The 24,842-nt window shown below is 43.1% G+C and overlaps 1 protein-coding gene across 2 annotated transcripts in view; it reads right to left on the bottom strand.

The window, feature by feature from the left end:
• PTCHD4 (patched domain containing 4) overlaps positions 1 to 3,318 on the bottom strand; it is a 94,148-nt gene extending 90,830 nt beyond the window's left edge. The window contains exon 1 of one of the 2 annotated variants that reach the window (NM_001397712.1): positions 2,919 to 3,318. In NM_001397712.1, the coding sequence (NP_001384641.1) occupies positions 2,919 to 3,293 (375 nt within the window). In that variant the 5' untranslated portion in view covers positions 3,294 to 3,318. Of the gene's footprint in view, positions 1 to 2,744 lie in introns of both variants that reach the window. The other variant, NM_001195562.2, reaches the window with a different exon arrangement.
• Between the last annotated feature and the right edge of the window lie 21,524 nt (positions 3,319 to 24,842).

Here is a 24,842-nt window from a genome sequence, read left to right on the forward strand (position 1 = left end):
GAGCAGTTTGCAGAAATTTGGCGCATAGAATGCTCCTGTGAAAGACGTGGCAAGAGCTTACCCACAGCCAACCATCAGCCCATCTTACCTAACTGAGAGACAAGAAGAGAGACAAAGTGAGAGCTGCTCACAAGATTCGAAGGGGAGGGAAAACTACAAGAGGTCTTTGCAGGTCCCAGGTTGAGCAGGAGAGGGGATTGGAGCGGCTCAAGACTGTCATTGCGCTTCCCAAGGGCTTGTAAACCCAAAGTGTTGTCCTTAGAAGAATTTTCTTCAAGCTATGGTCATTCTTAAAGGAAGATGACAGACTCTACTGGTATTAACCAAGCAACAAGTCATTGGAGAAAGTGAGGCAACCTTAGAAGACCCTGGTGGGTCCCTATGGCTACAGGTAAGTTTAGCTGAGAAAGCTCCCAGGGACATGGACCAGTCATGTGGTGAGCACTGATCCACACCACGCATGGCTGGCAGCCTTGGCTGTCTGGTTTGCACTCCCATTAAGTTCTGACACAACTGCTCTTTCATGTCACGACCCAAGTGAAAAGAAATAGAAACCTTATAGCTACGATCACAGAAGTAGTTTCCTCTGCTGAACATTCAGACACTGATCAGCTCTTGTGATGTAGCATGCAACATATTCACAGTTAAATACACCTGGACAACCCTGGAGCATGTGGCACAGACCTGGGCTTCCACAGCTTTTGCTCAGAGGTCAGACAGGGAAGCCAATAAATAAACCCAGGAGCCCATACTAAACTGTGATTTTGGCCATTCCTTGTGGTACCAGAAAAAGAAAACCCCTCTTCCTAGCAGTTACAGAGACTCTTTTCCTTACCACAGGTACGGGTTGCCATTTTTAGCCTTCATCTGAAGTACAGCACAGCTTTTGGTGGCCTTACATCCCCCTGCTGAAAAGTGGCTGGAAGGCACCCAGCTTTGTCCCATGTTAAAACCAGACACTTAAGGGCATCTGTTCCTTCTCCTGGATGATGATACACAGCAACTAATGGGGGATTGGAGGTGCTGGGCTAATATTTGGCAATGCTTAGAACCACGTTTTGAGAAAAACTTTGTGTGTATGCATTATCTCCCAGTCACTGTTAGTCCATTACATCTCCAATCCCAGTTGACTTTTTTTCACTTTATCTTTACAAAAAAAGTAGAAATGGTTAAAAAACACATTGCAAATGACCTCATCCTGATTGTGATGGGCTCAGCTGAGGTATTTAGACATGAGGAAATTAGTCTGGACTGAGGGATTAGAATCACCATCTCTGTATGAGGATGGACGATAGCGATATTAATCTGGATTATTGGTGTCTCCACTGAATTAGTTTAATTTCAACATCAAAACAATCAAAATAGAAAGAAAGCGCTCTTATTTTGTGTGATAGCAGAATTGACTTCATAATGAATTAAACAACAACAATTATTCAGGAGTATTTAATCCAGAGTCACTCATAGTGTTCCCAAACACTGCCTGCACTCAGGACTTTCTGACAGCACCAAGGAGACCTTTACATCTCCACCAGCTCAAACAGCCACAACTGTACATCGGGCAATTACTGTCACATCTACAGCAGTGGGACCAAATCCCATGTGTCCCACCTGGCCCTTTTGCTGAAGGAGAAAGACCAATAAAATCAGTCCATATTTCTGCTCTAGTTTTTTGGGCAGCGACTGGCTTTACTTTTTTTCCCAGTAGCAAAGGATAACTTCAGGACCTGGCCGGTATCTGCAACAGCACAGAGGGGCAACAGGAAGGGCCGTATTCTTTTCCCTATGACTTGTGTAATGAGGGACCAGCAACCGAGGGATTCTGTTCAACTCTGTTAAGTAATCCCTGCCTCTGGTGCAATGCCTGGGGAGCATGCAGATATGCCACAATTTGCAGAAACTTCTTCCACCATCCACCTGCAAACTTTCCGCCCTATTTGCTCCCAGCAGGTTAGTGAGGCAGACTGCTCCTTGCGAGAGGGAAAAGGGTGCGTGTGTGCCAGGGGAATATTCCTGAGATACCTGTGCCAAAATGTTTATTCTTTTAATTGGAAGGGCTGACGCTTCTATCCCCTTTTACCTTGTTTCGCCTTTGCTGAAAGCCTCGAGCTGATGGGATCTGTCCCAAAACTCCAGCCCATCCATCAGCACCAGAGCTAATTATTTTCATACCGAGAGAAAAAAAGATCCACCTTCCTTCCCCTTCTATGCATGCAGGTAAAGAAAAAGCAGGCAGAACGCCCGAAATCACTCCTCACCCAAACCTCCTGCTTCTTCTATGGCACTCGCAGGGGCAGGGAGATACAGCAGCTCATCGTGCCTTACTGGAAAGCCTTTTTCTGGCCATACCAAAGAATAGTTACCCTACCACGTCACTGGGGCTGGAATAGGTGACAGCAAAGCCCCAGTGAGACCCCAGCCAGACCCCAGCTCTCCTCCCCACACCCGGTTTCCGACCTCCTGTCCCTCTTCCCGATGCATTAACCCCTCGAGGCACCGCAAGGTCTCCCGGTCTCCAGGCTGCTCTCCACTCCCTGCTCCTCCTGGCTCAGTACCGTGCGTCCCCCCACCCTCCCTCCTCGCACAGAACAATAGCAAGGCATCAGCTTCAGCTGCTTCCCGAGGAAAGCCCAGATCACACATATTTAGACAGAAAGAGAGAGATATGACTATATTTCTCTTGCTGTTTAGGACAAGAAATGAAGTGCTGCCTCTTTAATTGGCAAAAGCATGCAGTAAGAGCATACCTTTAATTTAGTGTTGGGATAGCTCACTTGCACCCTGGCTGTTGTCTTATTGGAGAGGGCAGCCTGCCTCAGATCCTCTAGCACTGAAATAATATCATCCAGCACGCATTTCTTATCCTGATTTCTCAACACACACAGATGGGAAAAAGTATAATTATAGCCTTTGTAGTTCACCTTCATTTCCAGCACGGCTCGGTGGATCTGCAGGATCACATCAGCCTGATGCAAAATATTGCCTCCGGGTTTGGAGAGGAGAATCACCCTGCCATACCTCCCCGGGGTGTGCAAGTCCGAATACAGCTGGCTTTTGGATTGATCGAGGGAGAACAGGCTGCTGGCTAAGCTCCTCTCGATCTTGGCCAGGCTGTGGCTGGGGGCTACCAGGCTCTCCAGGTCAGTGTCAGGCTGGAAGCGGTTGAGCAGGCTGAAGCCGAAGATGATGGTCAGGACTGCGGGCACAGTGAGGAAAAACACCGGATGCCTGCTCACGAATAAGCCCAGCTTGTAGAAAAACGACTGGAGCCCTCTGTGTATCACCTGCCGCAGCATCCTCCACCAGATCCAGCCTGCAGATGCTCCTGGCCGTCTTAGAAAGCACATGTGACATGTGTAGCTCCTTACCCCTTCCTGTCAGTTTCCTTTTCCCTCTCCCTCTCTCTCTCTCTCTACTACTCCTTTAAAAGACTGCAGCAAGTTGCAGCAAGACAGCCAAATATTGATCAATGGGGTGTGTGTGTGCGATCGTGTGGAGTGTGTGTGGAAGGGACCGGGCAGAGCAGGGAGGAGGGGGGTCCTTGCTTCTCTCCTTTTTTTTTTTTCCCTCGCTCTTTTTCCCCTCCTCCCTCCCCGTAGCCAACGAGCAGCTCCCCCCGCCCGCCGGGGGCCCCCCTCTCGCGGCCGCTGCTCGGGCATTGCACCGGGAGCGCTGCCGGCTCTGCAGTGCCCGCTCCGAGCCGAGCCCCGCTTCCCCGGGCGGGCGGCGAGCGGCCCCCCCCGCTGCAAAGCGCCGCTGCCCTCCTCCTTCCCTCCCTTCCCTCCTTCCCTCCCTCCGCACACACACGCGTGGGGGATCGGCTGGGGCGGGAGGATGATGCTGCATTTTAACATCCCCCGATCCCTCCCTCGTCGTCGTCGTCCCCCCCGGCCCATCCCTACCGGGCACCCCCCGCTCCCTTTCCCCGGGGGGAAGGCTTTGCGCGGGGATTTTGCGGAGCGGCAGCTCCCCGCGCCCCGGTCCCACGGCTGCTGCATTCCCCCGCGGCACTGCCCCGGGATTCACAGCCCCGCATCGCCGCCTCTCCCCTTCATCCCTCGTTTGCATCCCGAGGTCGCCCGCGTGGAGCCGCCCCGTGGTGCTGTGAGGGGGACAGGGACTCCGCGAGAGGTGTGGGGTAAAGGGCACGAGGTGCCCCGCCGCTTCCTTCTGCAGCCCGACCGCCCGGAACCTCTGCCCTGGCCAGCAGCCCTGTGAGCAGTGACCTAGCAGCTCCAGGACAGGGTTCCTGACCCCCCTCCAGCTGGAAAAGACGTTTTTCAAGCAAAGCCACCAGCAGCCCATTACATAAGAGCAGAGAAATTCTGCAGCTCCCAGGACGGAGGGAGAGCAGCAGAGAAATGTATGCGCTTGCAGAGGAGGGCTGCCCACCAACTCTCCAGGCAGGAAGCACTGCTTCTCCAGGAGCTACGGCCAAGGCTGCCTGGGACAGCGGATCCAGCCCTGGCAGTCCTGGCAGCCCAGCAAGCAAGGCAGGAGAAAAGGCAGGACTGTGTGCAGGAGCTTTATATTTAAATCGTAAGTCTAAGTCATAGGAATATAACCCAAAACAACCCCCTTCGATATGGAATCTCTGCTTGGTGCATCCCCTCCATCCAATTCCTGCTATATTTTAGGCAGTACTGTCAAGCAGAAATTGATTTCGTTTGGGGAGGGGACCAAGGACTCTGTGCAAAGCCTGAGAGAGCAAGGTTCTGCCATAATAAACCCCAACTGAAACAAGGACAGGAAGAGTGAAAACTGGGAACTAGAGCTTGTCACAGCACACTCTGCCCAAGAAAAGCAGCAGGCTGAGCTCAGCTTGAAGTAATTATCAGTGTTTTGGCGAAAAACAGCTTATTTCAGCAATCCCTTTCATCCTGACACCTCCCACCTCCACCTCCCACACTTCTGTGCAAATGGACAGGACATACACAGAACAGCCCATCTTTGAGGGCTCCTGGGCTTGCATTCAGTCAGAGCCAACAATCCAGTAACACTGGGAGCCCGGGGTCCTGCAGAAGTCTGAAATGATGACATTCTCCCACATGATGCAATAGTGAGGTCGGGAGCAGTGGTTTGGAAACCCTCCTTACTCAAGTCGGTGATTCACAACTGCCTTGGTAAAACGGGTTTAATTTTGAAGATTTGAATGGTTTCTGCAAGCACATCATGCCTTTCCAAATCGGGCTGCTTTTATTTAGTGGCCTAGATACTGCTGATCTGGAGGTCCTTGCTGGCGTTCTTACAGAGAGCAGGAAGGAGAAGCCGAAGGAGGGAAAACCCATACAAAAGGCCCTATCAGCCTCCTGCTTCCTCAGCTTGAGGCACTGCCCATAATGGAAATCTGCCCCAGGAAATGCTAAGCTCCATTGGTACAAATTACAGCTCTCTGTCTATTTTATGATGCACTTATGCCGATGGTTGAGTGCTCCCAGTGAATAAAGTCTGAGTGTAAAGACTTTATTGAGCCTTTGTACTTACACACATGAGCGAGACCTTGAGTGGGAACTTGGAACCCAATTCCTCCTTGCTACACAGGCAGGTTTATGAGAGCCTTTGACAGAGTGTGTCATTGTATCACAGCATATCCCGAGCTGGAAGGGACCCCGGAGATCATCGAATCCAACTCCCGGCCCCACACAGCACCCCCAGCCCTGTGTCACAGCAGTGTCCCAGCGCTCCCTTTGACAGCTTGGGGCCGTGCCCACCTCCCTGGGGAGCGCTCTCCCCAGCGCTCGTTATTTCTCGGGATGTTGGCCAGATCTTCTTGTTAATCACAGGGGGAGTTCAGGGCCCAACACAAGCAATCCAGATCACCCTGGGAGGAGAAGTGCCTTCTGGTGTCTAAATAAGGTATCACAAAGACTGCTTTTTCTCTGTACCTTCTCGGGGTGCTGCACAACTTCTGCTTGCCAGGACACTGCCCTACAGGAACACCCTGATGTGGCACCACTGAATCACTGATCATACAAAGGGAGGGCAGAGGAAGATGTGTGGTGACAGGTGTGATTGAGTGCATGCTGATTCCTTCCTGGGCAGGAAAGCAAAGTGCTATTGCCAAACACTGACTATTGGTCTTGCCCATCCCTTGGACAGCAACAAAGTGTGATGTGGCATCTGTACCCCATAGATAATAAGGATGATGAAGTGACCAGTGTGTGGTGCTGGCCATCTTGAATGGCAAAATCCATAGAGGATCTAAAAAGTCAGTTTGAAGTATGTCTCGGAAAGAAGTAGGGCATCAACACCTATTCTGAGAGCAGCATTGGGATATGCTGATATTTATACCTACCTGAGTGTCATCCTATGAATCCTCTGTAAATGAGGAATACCTGACATGTCAGAATGATAGCTGGGGAGCTGAGTGTTGGGCAGAGTCAGGAGCCCACAGAATCATAGAATCATGCCCAAGGTTGGAAAAGACCTCCAGGGTCATCCAGTCCAACCGTCCGCCTTCCACCAATATTTCCTCACCAAACCACATCCCATAGCACCACATCTACACGCTTCTGGAACGCCTCCAGGGATGATGACCCCACCACCTCCCTGGGCAGCCCATTCCAGTGCCTGACCACTCTCTGGGAGAAGAAATTTTTCCTAACGTCCCACCTGAATACTCTCAGAAATATTTGAAATAAGGCTCAGCTTGGAAAAATGCAGTTCTTGCTAGAGAAAATAATTGGAGATGCCTACTTGCAGAAAGGATGCAACTGTGGGAACAGATCATACTGTACAAATAATAACGACAATAATAAAAAGATGCTACAGTACAGGGAAAGAGAGATACGAGTTGGGAAAAACAATATGTAGCAGAAAGGCAACACAATACAAATTTACTTGCAAATGTACTCTATAGCATAGCTGTGCTGATAGAGAAGAAGGAAGAGTCAGATACCCAAGAGCCAGATGGCAGTACGTATGTTGATTCACAAGTAAGGAAATACACAAACAGCCCTATTGACATAGTGATTTTAAGTTGTTGTGGTTGAATTGCAGGGTGGATACAGGAACAGTTAAAGGTACTACAAGACATAAAATGGTGCCATTAATTACAGTAAGCACAAAGGCTATCTGTATAAGCATAGGTAAAAGAGGCTTGAGACAGACTGGTAGTTCTGTGTCCATACACATACATGAATTTCTACTTCAGCTTTATTATAAAAGTTTTATTCCTCCAGTCAAGTATAGTTTCCTTAGGTGGGTGGCTACAGGGCAGCTGGTGAAAGTGCTGAAATAACAGCACTGTCCTCATACATGTAACGGTGCCAGCCGACGGGTTTCAAGTGTTAATTTGTTTTAATTAATTTGTTAATTCAAGTGTTGGTTGAATAAAGTCGGACAGCACTTTCACATATGAAAATGTTTTTGAAAAATACTGTGCTTAAAACTACTTCATTCTATATATAGATTGGATTGTTTCATCTCTCCTGGAATACATCTGTAGTTTTGGAAAGCAAAAACTGAGAGAGAGGAGGTTTAGGTTGGATATGAGGAGGAGGTTTTTCCCCCAGAGGGTGGTGACGCACTGAACAGGTTGCCCAAGGAGGCTGTGGATGCCCCATCCCTGCAGGCATTCAAGGCCAGGCTGGATGTGGCTCTGGGCAGCCTGGGCTGCTGGTTGGTGACCCTGCACATAGCAGGGGGTTGGAACTGGATGAGCATTGTGGGCCTTTGCAACCCAGGACATTCTATGATGCTATGACTCTATGAAAACAGTCATCAAAAATCAAGCTGTTGAGAACAGAGTTTAAATACTTCTTTTGATGATGAATTATCTAAAGATTTTTGGTCTCAGTTTTTCCAAAAAGTGGAGACTTTCTTGGAAATGTATTAAAAAGTCATTTTTTTCTCCTGTTTAGTGGCTTTTTTTTTCTCTCTCTTTTTTTTTTTGTTTTTTGATGGGCAGCAGACAGTTAAGTAATATCTTTATGTGGGTGGGGATGTTATGCTGTGCTTTGCTGTGGTTTTGTTTTCTTTTGTGAGAGAGAAAACATTGATTCAGCTGAGGAGAAAATGGAAATGACTGAGGAAGCAACCTCGGATGAGTGAAAAATCAAACAAAGACATTCCTACACACGCTTCTCCTTATCGCTACTGCAAAAATTAAAACTCGTATTTTCAGCTCTTGTTACTGTGCTTCCTACAGCCATAAAAGCTAACAATGAATATTCATTTCTTCAGGCACCATATGTCTTTATTTTCATGTTCCTGCCTATTTGGAAAAGTACTTTGAAAACAAAGGTGTCTCTTACAATCCATCTCTAGAAGGAGATCTGTGGAAGGGTAAATTAAACCTGCTATCAGTGTCCTCCTTGAGGGCTTTATAAAGAGATGATATCTATCCTGTGGGTTTTCAAGCTGACCCATTGAAGCTCCTGCAATCCATTTTTAATGCAGGATCTGAAGGAAGCAGGAAAAGACACTCCTAAGTACAGTCAGAAAATAGATGGCATTAATCCTTGTTTTAACAATGTTTTGGTTTCTTACCTTGCATTATTTCACTTCCTGTTTGTCATTTAGCCCCAGATCAGAGGGTGGTGCCAGATGCCAGTGTTGCTTTCTGTTTACAAAGGTGCATTTAAACCTTTCCTATAGGAAAGGCAGTACTGCTGGTACTGTAGAAGAGGTCATCTTCATAATATCATAATATCCTTATAAAATCTCCTCCTATGCGACTTCAGTGGTCTCTGCTTTATTACAGGGTACCTCTGCTAATTTTGCCAGCCCAGCTCTCTTGCCTCAGATGGCCTTTGTCGTGAGTGCTGCGAGGACAGGGCCGAAATGCAGGTAGAGAAGCTGATGCAGAAAACAAGGGGAAGGACCAAAGGAACCAGGAATCTATTTATTTAGTCTGACATGAAATCAGCATATATGCAATAAATCTGATCCAGCGCTGTTGTTTGCTGTTTAGTGGTATAAAGGGCACCTTCAACAAAGGGTAAAAAGGAGCATGAAGACTAATGAATGTGTTACCTAGAAAAAGATTTTCAAGATGAAGCACTTTACTATTACCAAAAGCTATGCTGCCCTAAGTTATTTATAATCATGGTCCTTAAAGAGTGAGCCTACATGGTCACGAAGCCAGGCAAAATGTCCAAATCTAGCTTTTTTATTTCTGTTTAATTTTTTTAAGGAGTAGTGCAGAATGCAAACCAGACAAAAAGGTGCTGAAGGAGGATGGAATTGAAGCAATTGAACAGTGGTTGGAGGAGATCTGGTGCTGTTCCTGCCACACACTTCCTATGGAATGCTACTCCAATGGCCTAAATCCAGTGAGGCTGTCAGTAGCAGCTTGGGATCACTGGGTCTATTTGGGCTGAATGTTCGCATGTTGAGTGGAGAATGTGACTGTCCTAGTAACCGAAGCAGCGCCAGGGCCCATTTTCCAGCCCTGGGCCAGTTGGCACAGCAATGCCTTGTCTGTAACACTTGATTGTCTCAACATCTGGAACAGGCTGAGCTGCATCCAAACCGACAGCTCAGAATGGTGCTGAACCTCGAACCATGGGAAGGTGCTGATTGTCCGGGGACAACATCATTCCTGGGGCCATTCTACAAGCTGAAGAATTTAGATGACTGCATTCCAGTGATTGAAGGTGTTCTCTGGCTTTGTTTGATTTACTAACAGAGGCAATTGTAGGATGGGATTTGCTTAATCAAATATGAATGCCCACACATGAGACAGTTTTCTGGGTCTACCTTCTTGTCGCCAGAAGAAGCACTTGAGCATAATTTCTCTCACCATTTCTCTCATTCACTCGTCATTGTAAGTATCTGATAAGGGCCACATGCACTGCACTACAAAAACTGCATTAGGTAACAGTGACTGTGAGAGGAGTCCAGAGATGCTGGGTCACCACCTTTAGATCAATGTAGATCACCCAGGGTAAATATATTCCAAATCTATGTCTTGTAGTCATTGGTAAAAACAAAACTGGGCAAAAGTCTGCAGCATAACAAAATATTCAGTCTTAAACTGAAGCTTTTACCTACTTAAGCAGTCCTGGGACCATCCTTTCTCACACTTCTTTAAATGTCTGTTTTTCTGCCCTTTCTCAGCATTTATCTTCTGTCTGCTTTCTTATGGTGTGACTGAGTCTGTGCACCCCTCAGTGCAGCGGGGCCTGATTCTGTCTGTGCGTCCCTTGGCAGCAGTGTAACAGCCATCACAACCATTTGCATTTATACACTTCCTTCCAGCTGATAGCCGCTGAGTGCTTTACAAATACTGATTGATTATATTTCACACTACTCATGCAGGATAGCTATAAAATAGAAAAATAGAAGAGTGGATTATGAATTACTGGAAGTGAGAGATAGACAAAGAGAAAAGAAAAGCATATCGTTAAGAAAAGGAAGGATCGTTACTTCTCCATAAAACCAGTAACTCAGTGATCTTGTCTACTTATACATCAGCTGGAAATTCAGTTTTAATGGCCCAAATTCCTAGCAAAGCAAAAATTTTATTTGGGATACATCTTGACCTAAATGGAAACTGAGTGCTTGTAGCTTCTGCCATGGCATATGCACTATATGCACCAGTAAAGACAGTTTTCTTCTGGGATCATGAATCGTAGAATCACAGAACCATAGAATGGCCTGGGTTGAAGAGGACCACAGTGCTCATCCAGTTCCAACCCCCTGCTATGTGCAGGGTCGCCAACCAGCAGCCCAGGCTGCCCAGAGCCACATCCAGCCTGGCCTTGAATGCCTGCAGGGATGGGGCATCCACAGCCTCCTTGGGCAACCTGTTCAGTGCGTCACCACCCTCTGGGTGCAAAGATATGAGGTTTTTGTTGCACAGGACTAATTTAATGGGCTTAATGCTGAGAAAAGCTGCTTAATCAGTTACTGTGAGTGAACAATGCAGAAACCCCTATCAACAGAGATGATATATCTTTATATAGGTCAACAGGAGACATTAGGAGACCAAAAAAAAAAAAAAAAAAAGGAACAAAAAGTGCAGATGTTTCTTCATGAGTCAAACCAGGCAAACTAGATCTCTCCTAAGGAAAAGATTAATTCGAAAAATCACATGCAAGCAAAGAGGTGGCCATGAGAGGGAAAAAGTGTGTTCTTCAGCCAAGAGTCACCTCTCCTGTTTCCTGGACTGCTCTCTACCAAGGCTGCAGTCCCTTTCCTGACCCACCGCTGCTCATGTGGAACAGCTCACATGCTAAGCTGAGAAGCTTCCTCTCCACTCCTGCTTGCTGTTAGCTACATAACCTTGTCTGGGATCAGCCTGCAGAGTGATGTGTATTGCTGTGCACTGTTGCTCCATTCCCTGCATTATTTAGCATGCTGATAGTCTTTTTGTTATCTGCAAATATTACCAACGGTGATTGTAAACTGCCTTCCAGAAATATGGGATAGCAACAGACCTAGCAACTGTCTGTATGGAGCCCTACTAAGAGCATCCTTTGGCCACCATGACTTCCCATTGACAAACCTTTTTGGGGGTTTGTGAATTAGTTATTAGGCATATAATTTATTGATACTAGTCGGTGCAAATTTTTTAGTCAAAATGTTGTGCAGCAAAAAGTCAAACACCGCATGGAAGTCTAAATATATTATATCTTTGTTGTTACCTTAATTAACCAGCTTTGAAAAATCATCAAATATTTAAATTGCATTTATTTTATGAGACATGTTTTCTGTAAAAATTTGGAGACGAGTATTAATTAATTATATTCCCTATTAATTATTTACACATTATCAATTTTGTTTTAAATGTGTCTTTTTTTTCCTCTTTTCGTTCTGTGATTGATGTCACATTGGCTTTCGCAGGAGGCCCCATTCATCGTTTGTTATTACTGATGTACATCAGCAGATTTCCCATGTTTGGAAGATCCCCTAAATTCTGTCTTCTCAAAAATGCTTTCCTAGAAACTCTTGGACATCAAAGTGGTCTCAGCCTCTGAGCTCTGCCTTGTTTCCTCACACAGCCTCTCTAATTTCTCATGACTCTGTTGAGTAACCGTATCAGAACCAGAGGTGTCATTTCAGAGAACGCCTAAGGGAGATGAGGAGCCCATACAAAGGAAGGAAGAGGGGTACCAATGTCAGGAAAGTGGCCTTATCCAAAATAAGTGGTTTTGGAATATGGGAATTAGTACAGAGAGCTAGAACAGGGAAAAGATCAATGGGCAGTTATGTCCTGATGTGACTGCACATCTCCACACTGAAAACTTAATATTAGCACATCAGTCACAACCTGCCCAGCTACACAAACACCGTGTCCCTCCATTCCATCCTCTCTCTTTTGCATATGCATGTATTGCTTTCCTAAAGCCACCTGCTTTAACAGTTTATTCTGTCTTTGTTGGAATACAGCTTCTGTCCTTTCTGGATCCCAGCTTTCACCAAAGACTTCAAGATTCTGCAAGTGGTTGCACACAGAACAGAGTCCTTCCTCTCAGCCCTCATTCTCTATTGCAAGAGTCCGCTACTATTCTGCGCTCAGAGAGGGAAATCTCTGCTGATTAAATCATCCCGTGAGGGAATGGGCACTGTTGTGCACCAAACTCATTAACATTTTCTTAGCTTGGGTCTTCTTGATCCTTAAGTAAGATGGGTATTTTAAGAAGCAGCTTTTCTTCCTTACTTGCTAGAAGCCTTAAGAAGGTTTAAATAATTGATGCCATTTCAGCAAGAAGGTCAACTGCAATCCCTTCAGATGGCCAAGAGGTGAATGTCAGAAGTAAAGGGCTGAAAATCAAAGCGGACCAAAAATAGATTGTAGAGAACTCTGAGATGCATTCAAATTGTATTCTTAGATATTCAGTACCTAAAGGGAGCCTACAAACAGGAGGGGAGTCAACTCTTTGAAAGGGAAGATAACAGCAGGACAAGGGGAAATGGTTTGAAGTTGAAGGAGGGAAGACTGAGGTTGGATGTCAGGGGGAAGTTCTTTCCTATGAGAGTGGGATATGCTGGACCAGCTGCCCAGAGAGGCTGTGGATGCCCCGTCCATCCCTGGAGGTGTTCAAGGCCAGGTTGGATGGGACCCTGGGCAGCCTGGGCTGGTATGAAATGTGGAGGTTGGTGGCCCTGCCTGTGGCGGGGGGGTTGGAGCTTCGTGATACTGGAGGTCCCTTCCAGCCCAAGGCATTCTGTGATTCTGTGATATTTTATGGAAAAATATCTGTGTTATTGTCAGACATCCATGAAGTTAGATGAGATTCCATGAGATAGAAAAAGCAAATACAGTGAATGTTCTTAAAAGGCAGAAGAGGAAGAAAAAGCCAAAGAATATCACCAGCCTGCTGAACTTCTGTTGGGGAGAAAGAAAGAAAAAAGAAAAAGAAAAAGAAAGGGGAAAAAAAGGGCAAAATTGAGCAACAACTACATGAAAAGACACAGGGAGAAATGAGTAGGAATGTGTTTTTTGTAAGAAAAAATTGTCAAATGAATTTAATTTCCTTTTATAGCAGACTGCAAAATAGGGAAAGGACTGGAGAAGGGGATAGAAATCAAAACGGGGTAGAAGAAATACATTCAGTTAAGCTGAATGCACATTTGTACATTCAAACAATGTTCAAGATAGGATAGAGAATATCTGAATTAATAGGTATTTTTGAATAAAAGGTTGTTTTGTTTTTTACTGCATCACAATCTGGTCTTATTTCAACAGAACTGAACATTTGTGGAGCGATATATCACATGGTATTGGTCTGCATGATATGTCACTTGTGCTTACATTTTAAGGCTTGATATGACTTAGCCTTGGTGTTGAAAGGCAGAAGAGATGAAACATAAGTACGTTTCCTTTGACCAGTGTGCGGATCAGTCCAGGACTGGGCATTAGTTCAACTCAAGAACCAGTCCCCACCTGAAAAATCCTATCTTAGTGTTGTTTGTGATATCCTGTCTGCTCTGAGCTGTGATTCCTACCTACTGACCACAAAAAGCCATCTCTCATTCATGTGTTGAAATGCCTTTTCTGTTGTTTATACATAGGAAACCATAAGAAGAGAAACAAAGCTGGTCCTTTAAACTATGTGACTGTCTCTCTTCTCCCACTCTGAAGAGGACAAACAGCATTGCAGTGTCCTTATTTTCCTCAAGCTGCTGAAATCCCCAGCTCTGCAGTACTGACCTCCTCCTCTCTCCCTTGTAAATTCATGTCTTTACTGTAGGAAGCATCAGGAACCGGTGCGCACTTCTATCATACTTTCTAGTCAAGAAACAGTCACAGTATGCATCAGATTGGCTTCATTGCAAGCAGGTTCCACTGCAATGCATGAGATGCTTTACCTCCTGAAAAAACATGAATTGATGCTTCAGTCAATATTTTCCCTCTGATGTTCTCTGCTGAATTTAATTATTGGGTTTGACTTCAAGATTCTGTCATCATCAGCATGAAAGTGATCGCCTGAGTAACTACCACAGCAGAAACCTCATCAGTTGGTATCAATGGCTTTTAATTAAATTGCAATAAAAGATAAACAAAACTTTTCAGAAGCAAATTCTGTTTAAATATTTCTTGTTCTATCTCTTACGAAGTCAAGTTGCCCAGCGGGAACATCTGTAATTATGAATGATGTTGGGTGCTTCTCCCCCACCTTTGTTCTGCTGACTCCAGTTACACTGTGTGTGCTGAGGCAAGGGACTCTGACACAGAGCTTCAGCAAACCATTAGTATAGAACTCCACTACGAGATAATCTAGTTGCCTTCTCTTTTATGTGAATGTCTCCACCTTGCCAAAAGGAGAATTTAGGTTGTCTTACAGGAATTAGGGGGAAGTTCTTAGCAGAGAGAGTGGTGAGGTGCTGAACAGCTGCCCAGAGAGGCTGTGGATGCCCCATCCATCCCTGGAGGTGTTCAAGGCCAGGTTGGATGGGGCCCTGGGCAGCCTGGGCTGGTATGAAATGTGGAGGTTGGTGGCCCTGCCTGTGATGGGGGGTTGGAGCTTCATGATCCTTGGGATGCCTTCCAACCCAACCATTCTGTGGTTCTATGACTGTGATTCTAGGAATGTCATGCCAAGATCATGAAGTGCTTTCCATACTTGGACCAACATATCAAATATGATATGATACTGAAAAATATCACACCCCTTACTCTTCCAAAGACTTTATTAATTTCTTCCTAAACCTTCTCTCTGCAGAATTCACAGCTTTTCATGCTTTACTTCTTTACTTTTACCTTGAGCCACTGCTGCGAACTCTAAAAAAATATTCCTTGCAGTTTGCATTTGCTAAGGTAAAGAACAATGGAACCCAAATAATCTTTTTTTCCCCCTCAAATACATAGAAATTAGATATTAAAAAAAAAAAATGTTTTGTGTGCTTGGTAAATAGAAAAACATCTAATAAACTTCAGCAAGAAGACTGTTAGATATTTCACCAGGATCTTCTAAGAAGAACCTCTGACATGAGGAACAGATAAGCACAGCACTGACTGTGCAGAGAAGGGCTGTGTTCTCCAGCACTGGAAGACTTTATGAGTTTGCTATGAGTTTCCAGACGGTGTCTGCCTGGACGTTCCTTCTAGTGGAAGAGTGATCCTCATGGAATTCATCATCCATGAAGCAGAACATATTTCTTCAGCCTCACCCTCCTCAAGAATGTGAAAATTATAGCATTAAAAAAGAAATCTGCATTATATTTTTTTCTTTAGTAAAATAAGAAAATGAAAAAAAAATGCAATATGTTCTTATGCATACATTCAGTTGTAGGCAGAATCTGGGACACTCTTTTGCAAATATTGTCTCTATATATGCAGTTACTTAAGCAAATACACAGAATAACCCAGAATAACTTACATTTATGTTACTTATTTTTTTCATTACTATTTTATTACAAAAGTGTGAATGATAAATTGCTTATTTACCAAAGAGTTAATTAACTTCCTTTTCCCCCAACTGTAAGTGCCAAATAGCTTTTACATGGATTCTGGAATTTAATTAAAGCACAGAAACCAAGCATTTTAAAAATCATTTTTATTAGCTAAATAAAATTATCTTGAATGTCCTAGATGAACAAGTAAGGCAGGAAAGATTTTAAAGATTTTTTTGCATCTGGGACGAATTTGAATTATAATCTGTACAAATAATTAGCACTGATTACTTCAGAACTCCTTATCTAACATTGTGCCATAGCAGAATTCATCCTTCCAGACTGTAATAAGAAATATTCCAACTTCTTTGGGTCCCAATTGGTTTCCTTACTTCAAATGAACTGGCATCTAAACAAGCTGATTGTATCACTGGAATAAATACTCTGTATTGAGACAGAGTGCAGTGCCACTGACATCAATTCAGCTCTTAAATTCTCCTTCCTGCTACTTGCTCCATGCTTTTCATGGGTTCAATTGTTTCATGCTTTTATAACTTTAGAGTGAACTCTGAAATGCTTGAAGTTGTTTTAGTTTATTTTACATGATTTATACAAATAGCAGTAACTATACATCTAATTTCCACACTGTTCTAAGTAGATTAACAGATGTGTCGCAATTTTATATTAAATATTAAGAATATTTATTGCTGAAGCAAAAACATAACAGAAAAATCCATAATTTTATATTGTATAATTGATCTTTAGCATTTTATTGGCTATTAGCTTTACCTATTTGTTCAATGTACACAGTTTATTTTGTATGGCAATGCTGAATTATTATGCAATCAGTAATCATGAATTTAATTTATAGGATGGGATACAGCTCACCTGTACAATGTGCCTAGTCACATCTAGTCAGGTGAGTATTCAATAATCAACAAAACAAAATCTTCACCAGGTGGTTCATCTTAGACTTATATTAGATCTTCCTCTTAGCATGGGATGAAATAGCCTTTAGATATGATTGTCAGTCTCTAGTGACTATTGATGGCTCCTGGATTGTACGTTCAGGCCATATGGCTAACCTTCATGTGGCTGGCTGGTAAAATGAACTTACTTTTAGAGACTATAGGGGTCTCGGTGTTGTCAGCTACCATCATTCATCCAAAAGGTCTACGGAATAAATCAGTTGTTGCAATGGGGATTAAGTGCTGTGTCAGGAAGAGCAGAAAAGTTTCCCTATGGGTTGAAATCGAGGAATATTTCAGTAAGTCTGTCTCCCGTATGTATTAATGTCAACACGGATCTATGGACAGATACGATTACAAATACAAAGAATTGTACTTATTTATCATGAGATAATCCTGAAGTGGCCTCATCATGACAGGCAGGCAGTTATTCTTGGTGACCACATCAATCTTCTCTCTGGAAGTAAATCCTTCACACACTGACCGTCAGATATTCAGGCATTCCTGCACGAGCTGCAGCCTCGGCTGCTGTCCAAAGAAGAGTAGGGCTCATCTCCAGATGAGCACTCCTCTGTGGAGGGTTATCCTGGGTGTTTTTCTTTCAGTAATAAAGAGAGTGTAAATAATAATAATAATAATAATAATAATAATAATAATAATAATGCAATGCCATTTTCCCAAGGCAGAAGGAGAAGCAGCCTCAGGAAAACCAGCAAAGGCAGAGGAATGGGCCAGCAGGAAGTCTGAAGGTTAATGCCATGCCCTTGATGTTCTCTGCACAGGAAATCTGCCAAGAGTTTCCTTTGTTAAGCTGCTTATTCTGGAGGCCTTTTCACTTCACTTAATAGGTGAATGGAAGATTGCACGTGAAATAAATGAGACTTGTCAGTCCAAACATCACCACAGCTTTCTTCTTTCATGCTGGTCTCTCCTTCTCAGTGCATTTTGCTTTGGAAATACACCTTTTGCCCCATTTCATATACTCCTACTTAATTTCCTTTGGATGCATTCTCAAAACCTGTGCTGGTGTGTCCTGCTCATGGTGTCTTGCCCACTGCAGCAGCTCCAAATTTTATTTGCAATATGCAACAGCAAATAAACACAAACAGCTCCTCCTTCCCTTCCCTTTTGTTCCTGTTGAGATGATGTTGGATTTACTAAATTCATCTCTACCAGCAGTTCAGATATAAAAGAAAATGCCCAGTATCCAGAAGCTCCTGGCCACTGAACCTGCACAAATACATATGTTGGACTGGCCATGGCCCTCATCTAACACCCCCAAACATCTATTTAATGCTCAACTCTTCTAAGCTCATAGATGTGCAGTAGTGTGATGAGAAATGTTGGCTCCTTGGTTGCTCCATGTTTGCTCCTCTTCTCTGAAATGCCGAAGGTTTAACTGCACTGGGAGCAATTTTTTTTTTTTTTTTTTTTTTTTGGCAGTTAAACACCTCATGGAAGAGACAAAAGACTTTCTGTTCATCTGAAGCTCTTGTCTGCAATTCAGAGCAATGCAGCTCCTCAACAGAGATGTGTATTGACATGAGGTAATGCCTTGCTGCAGCTGTCAGGCTGAGCTGGCTTGTGATTGGCCTGCAGGATATCTTATTCCTTACCATTCCTTATTCATTTAGCATAATGGAAAGAAAGAAATTGAAACAGGAGGGTCTGACAGAATAATAGGCTTGTGATGCTCTGAAAATAAACATCTACCTCTGTTTTGACATTTATTATCTATAAACGGCTTGGCTTCTTTTTGGCAGCTTTATTGTGTCAGGAGACCATTATCCTGTCACTACACTGCATAGCACTGACATTATCTCTTAAGCAAATTTTGGTGTTGAATTTACAGTTCTGTGTTTATTTCCAGCCCTACAGTGCCAAAGGCAGAAAGCAAGGCAGGGTGAGTCCCTGAACACATAGGTGATGGAACTGCACCAAGGAACATGGGATACACCAGTTCAGGTACCTGGTAATGAGGGATGGGTGCCAATGGGGAAGCTCCTGGGAACTGGATGGACAAGAAGAATATTTCCTTCCTTGCACAGCAGTAAGGTCTGCTATACTGCATCTCTGTGCATGAACAGCTTGGGACAGGCTTTCACTGTAGAATCAAATATCTCAGTGAACAGTAATAATATTAATATTGTGCTTGGTAACAAAGGAGGGGAACAAACAGCTAATATCATTCATCTTAGGGAGCATTATCATTCTAAGCATATGTCCAGTAATTAAATTTTAAATAGGATGTAATCAAAACTCGGAGTTAATTTGCATGAATTTACTTCTGTGTGAAGAGGATTCTGAGATCAGCCAGGCAGTTACTGGCCAAACTAGCCCACTGCAACATGAAAATTATTTTCACCCTGCCATAGGCTTTTGTAGTGTTTCCAGTGCCAAGCAAACAAAACCCTTTGTATGCCCACATTAAGATATGAATCCTGTGAAAAGCTGGTGTTTACAGTTTGCTAATGCCTGAAGAAATATCTGCTTCCTGAAAGAAACTGCAGAGGCAGATTCTCAATATCCCGAAGATGTATTGTTTTAGGGGAACTGATACTCCTCTATCCCATAAGATCTATCCTTCTTATATTAGCCTAACTAATGATTTCTCACGCTGTAATAAAACAAAATCCATGAAACCACTCCCCACAGACTTTTTCAGCCAACTAATAAAATTCAGAGAGTTAGCACACTGTCTAGAGAACTAAGGAAATTTTTCCCATGCTAAGTGTATATAGCAGCGTATCGACCATCCAGTTCAATTGCATTTATGAGATGCATTGTAGCTCCTAGACAATGGCTCCTACCTCCTTTGTAATTCTACATCTAGCTTTGAAAAGCTGTTCCTACTTGAGTTTTGACATTTTTATTTATGCTTTACCTGCAACCCAAGTTTCCTGCTTCCATCACCCTTCACAGTCCATGCATAGAGGCTAGCTACGAGCCTTCAGCCAGGGAACATAAATCCTACCAGTAGGGTATTGATGTTTGTTAGAAGTAGAGGCAATATTTTTTTGTTTCATTAAGAAGGCTTCTTTTCCTGCTGAGGAACACAATTTTAAATGTGTGACATGCAACCATAGTAAAGAGGCTGTGGGTGTTTGTTTGACAGATTTACTATCTCTTCTTTTTAGAGTTTCGTGCTCTGTCCTACTTGCTAAGATGGCAATGTTGCCATGCTTGCCTCCATCATTCTGTAGTTTTCAATGCCCTGTTTATGCCCCTCAAAACTGCCTGTCTGCAGCTTCAGAAATGGATAGTTTTCCACCGACTCCTTTGTGGTACCATCTAACTGTGACAGATGTGCACAGTTCTCAGCATAACCCCAGTGCATAGCTCTCATAACAGATGTAAAAGTCATCCTGTCTTTCAGTAGCAAGACAAGAATTTTCGAATTTCCATTGCTTGCCTTATCTTCAGTTGATAGAATATAACTTTTCTACACTCAGTAAGTGTCATTCGCTAATTTTGGCATTGGAAGAGTGTATGAATGTTAGATTCATGGGAACACCTTTCCACAAACAGTCATTAATCATAAGAATGTTCCCTCTTTCCAGAGTCAATGCCCTATTTTTAGTAGCTTTCCTATTTTTTAAGACAGTATTTCTTCTATTTTCAGCCATCTTCACTTCTCAGGAACACTAAGGAGTCATTCTCAGTTGGATGTCAGATGTTCAAATAAAGTCCTGTGCCAAGGGAGAAAAATGCCCAAAAACTGAATGGTAGCAACCATGAGAAAGACCACGTTTCTAGGGAGAGGGTACAGTGCTACCAGACCATGTGCTCAAGGTTGGTACATACATATATATATAATCCACAGAAATCGCAAGCATTTCATTAGTCTTGGAGTTTCAGTGCCAGTGATACCTTTTATACCAGCCTGAAAGTTTGCCTTGGGCAATCACCCCAGCACCACCCTCTGTCTGCCAAGGAGTAAATAATAAAAATAGCATGTTTGTGGTAATTAGGGATTCATTTCATTGACTGTGGCAAATTTTTGCAAGTGCCTTCCTGTCTCAAGGTATTCTTATTTTGCACAAGAAACCAGAGTTCTATCTCGACTGGCCTTCTGGGCTGCCTTGTGGTCAGTCCATACAAAAATGGTCCCTGAGGGTGCATGGTCTGTCTTGTTTCAAGGTCAGAGGGAAACATTTCCCCCCAGAGGTACCACTTTCCTCCGAGTGATGGAATGTCATTGTGGCATTTAGTACAGCATGAGCTGAACTGCTTTGCAGGTTGCTTGGCAGTATTGGCTAGGCTCCCACTGAGCATAAAGGTAATCTGAACACCTTCATGGGTCCACCTTTACTTGGATGTCACCACGGAAATGTCTGAAGCTGGAGATGACTCCCAGGATGTATGATTCTGAAAGAGCAAAGGTTGGGTGAGGCTAATCACGTTCTGCACAGCTTACCCTGCATGACTTGGTATTTGAGCTTTTTCAGGCAAAGCTGTTTTTTTTTGTTGTTGTTGTTGTGTTTGTTTATTTTCCAGTGGGCTGCGGAACATTATGCAATCCCTCAACACTTAATTGATTGCTCTTTGTCCAAATTAACATCTGTAATTGCTACCGTCAGCCAAAATCCTCCAGGATCAGAGAGCTTACAAAAAAAAAAAAAAAAAGAAAAAAAAAAAAAAAAAGAAAAAAGAAACCCCTTTTCCTGAAGCAAGTTGAGATTTTGCCAGGGATTTCAATGGAGTCAGATACTTCCTTCTGAAAGTTATGGCACTTTTCAATATGCTGAGGCAATCTGATTATTTATTTATTTATCTATAGGTAAGCTTCTATCTTCAAAAGGATGTTCTGAAATCTTCACTCCTTCCTGCCAAAAAATTTGGCAGCCATGCAATGTTGAAAAACGTTTCCTTTTCTTCCTCTCTAACTTTCCAGTGACACTAAATATTATGTGCATTAAAAAAAAGGCCAAATACGTAATTGAAAGCACAGCTGGTGGAGCAGGGTGTGGAAGAAGGCAATTCAGCTGTAGACCTCCCATTATCTGCTTTCTTCTAAATCATTTTTGCTATGACAGTCTGACAGACGGCCATGCCAAACTATAACTGCCACACCATACTGTAACACCAAGTCTGACAGATCAATAGATGTCAGAATTCATCAAATGCAAAAATATATGGGTATTTTAACCAAAAAATGCAAACCATGGCATATTACAGTATGTTAATGGTGAGCACAGCTGTAACAAATTACATCGGCCTTGTAGTGCTCCTCACTAGAGCAGGCAGATGCATGAGAGAAATAAAACCGAGGGAAGAGAACATCAGTGACTGAAAGAAGTTGGAGACAGGCACAGAGAGTTTGAAAGGCATTTTTCTTCCCTTTGCATTTTTGAAAATTAACTTAATGATCTACTATTAAAATAAAAAGCAATTTAAGTGAGAGGTAATTTTTATTTTATTTTTAAAATCATTTTATGTTATTTCCTTTATGTGCTCTGTGCTTTGATATTACTGCAGGACACGGGTACTTTTCTAGAATTTAGTGTGTTCAAGTGGTACAAAGAAGGCATAATATAGCCTGAAAGGCAGCCAGAAGCTACAAGAAAATAGATTGCTCTGCCTACTGCCAAAGCTGGTTAACATTTTTTTCATTGGCAATATTTTTTCCTCTGAAATGTGAGCTTTTGTTAAAATCAGCATATAATCAAATGCAATCAATGTTAACACAGACTGTCACAGGAATCCATTTCAGTGAGGAAACCAATTCTTTACTGAAAATTGCATTCTCTTGAAAAACTTGCATGTCTTCAAAGTTTCTGTGGAAAATTGCACTTTCCTCTATAGGTGGAATCTTGATGCAAAAACAGTCAACTTTACAGATTCATTCCTAAAAATGAACCCTCCTAATAAGGAAGAAAACTGTAGAGCATACAGACAGCAGCAGTGGAAGATAATAGCTCTGCTGATGAAGAGGACCAAGCATAAAAGCTCTGGATGTCTCAGAATAAAGCTTGACAGTCTATGAGTTTCTCGCTCACAGTAGTTCTGTAGTTTCAGTCTTCACTGAAAGTTCTCTCTGAAACACCAGAAGAACACAGTTTTCTCATCTTTAACCTTCATGATTAGGATGAAACTGTGCCAAAAACTCATGCCAAGGTTAGGCTCTAATGATCAAAATTAACCTCATTACTGCCTCACAGAATGGGGTAAGCTCATGATAGACAACTTCAACAGATATATGGGCTGACACCACGGACTGTAGACAACAGGCCCTTGAGGGAGCAAGGAGGAAGAAGTGATACGGAACTGGAGACCTGTTGCAACAATTTACTAAGCCTGGGGCAAAACCCTTAGCCAAGTGAGAGCTTTTTCCCTTGAAGGAGAAATGTTGGATGGAGGACACTGTCTTTGCAGACATTTATACATAGCATTTGTCGAGTCTGCAACTCAAATGAAATCTTGAAGTTTCATCTGGAGGGAAATACTGAGATTTCCACACCCAGAAAATGTTTTCCAGAAGGTTTTTATCCATAAAGTAGGATGAAAATTGAAAGCAAAATGTCATGTAACTCATTACATTTTCAAATTGGGAATCGTTACTTCATTGAGAAATGTCAAACCTAAATTGCTTTCTCCTTTTTTTCTTTTTAAACTTCTATGAACTGTAAATTTCGTTTCTGTTTCCACAGAACCATGAGCCACTACAAGTCTGCCTTTGATCGATTTTTTGTTCTTTTAATGTTATTAACAATACCTTGTGCTGCCAAAGATGAAGGAAACTTGAGTCCTACACAAGCGTATAATACATGTAAATGTCATCAAGCAGGGACTCAGTCACTATTTGTAGCTATCTTAATGTGTTGTCATGATAAAATATTAAGGAATAATGGTAATATATATATGCTAATGCATTCAAATAAAGTTCATATTAAATCTTGTAGTAATGAAGGATAATCAAGGGCAAACTGTCTAAGCATCCCAAGTCCACCTAATATGTTGATCTTGCATGTGCTGTGCGTGCATAAATAACTTCAACAATCACGTTTTTTGCCTCCTGATGGGCCAGAGATCAGGTCAGCTGTGCTCTGGGGCTGACACAAGGCTGTCATAAAACAGTAAAATCATAGAATCGTTAGAGTTGGAAGGGACCTCTGAGGGCCATCTAGTCCAACTCCCCTTCAGTGAACAGGGACAGAACAGCTACATCAAATTGCCCAGGGGCTGATCCAGCCTCACCTTGAAAGATTCCAGGGATGGGGCATTGCCCACAGCACTAGGGAACCTGTGCCAGTGCCTCACCAGCCTCACTGTAAAAGATTTTTCCTTATATCTAAGCAAAACGCACCCTCTTATTGAAACCATTTCCCCTTATTCTACTAAGCTCAAAGGTAGTTCAAGAACAAAGGGGGTATATTCAAGGTCAGAGAGGGTAGATTCAAGATGAAATGTCATTGATGAAGATATTAAAGAGTATCAGTCCCAGCACCAATCTCTGTGGGGCACCACTCACCTCCATCCAGACATGGAGCCATTGATCACCACTCTCTGGACTCTATCCTGCAGCGAATTCTTTGTCCATTGAACAGCCCACCCATCAAATTCATGTCTTTCCAATTTGGAGAGCAGGATATTGTGGGGTACCATGTCAAAGGCCTTACTGAAGTCCAAATAGATGACATCAGTGGCTCTTCCGTTGCCCATTAATGATGTCCTTCTGGAGTCTTTCCAAGGATGGTGTTTGCATGATTGAGGTTGATATGACTGCACTCCTGTTTCTGAGGGTCAGTGATGATGGAGAACAACATGCTTCAACATCTTCTGCATGAACATGTGAGCTGACTCATGCTTCAAGCTGACAAGAAGCTGCATAGTCACCATCAGTGAGACACCACTTCTGATGCTGTGCTGAGAAATGTGACATTGTATTTCAAAGTCAGTGTCATGCTGCCCTTATTAACAGTGTCTAGCTTTTGAATGTTTTGAGTTGAATGAACTCATACCAGCTTGCAAAAGGCCATGAAATCTGTTACAAAACAGGCAGATTAAAAGCATATTAATTGTGTGTATCTCCAATCCAATCTATTTAAAGTAAAGCTCCAACAACTGCAGTGATATTTGGATTAATCCTTAAAG

This window comes from Gallus gallus, chromosome 3 (assembly GCF_016699485.2).
Source record: "Gallus gallus isolate bGalGal1 chromosome 3, bGalGal1.mat.broiler.GRCg7b, whole genome shotgun sequence".
In the NCBI taxonomy this organism is placed as follows: domain Eukaryota; kingdom Metazoa; phylum Chordata; class Aves; order Galliformes; family Phasianidae; genus Gallus; species Gallus gallus.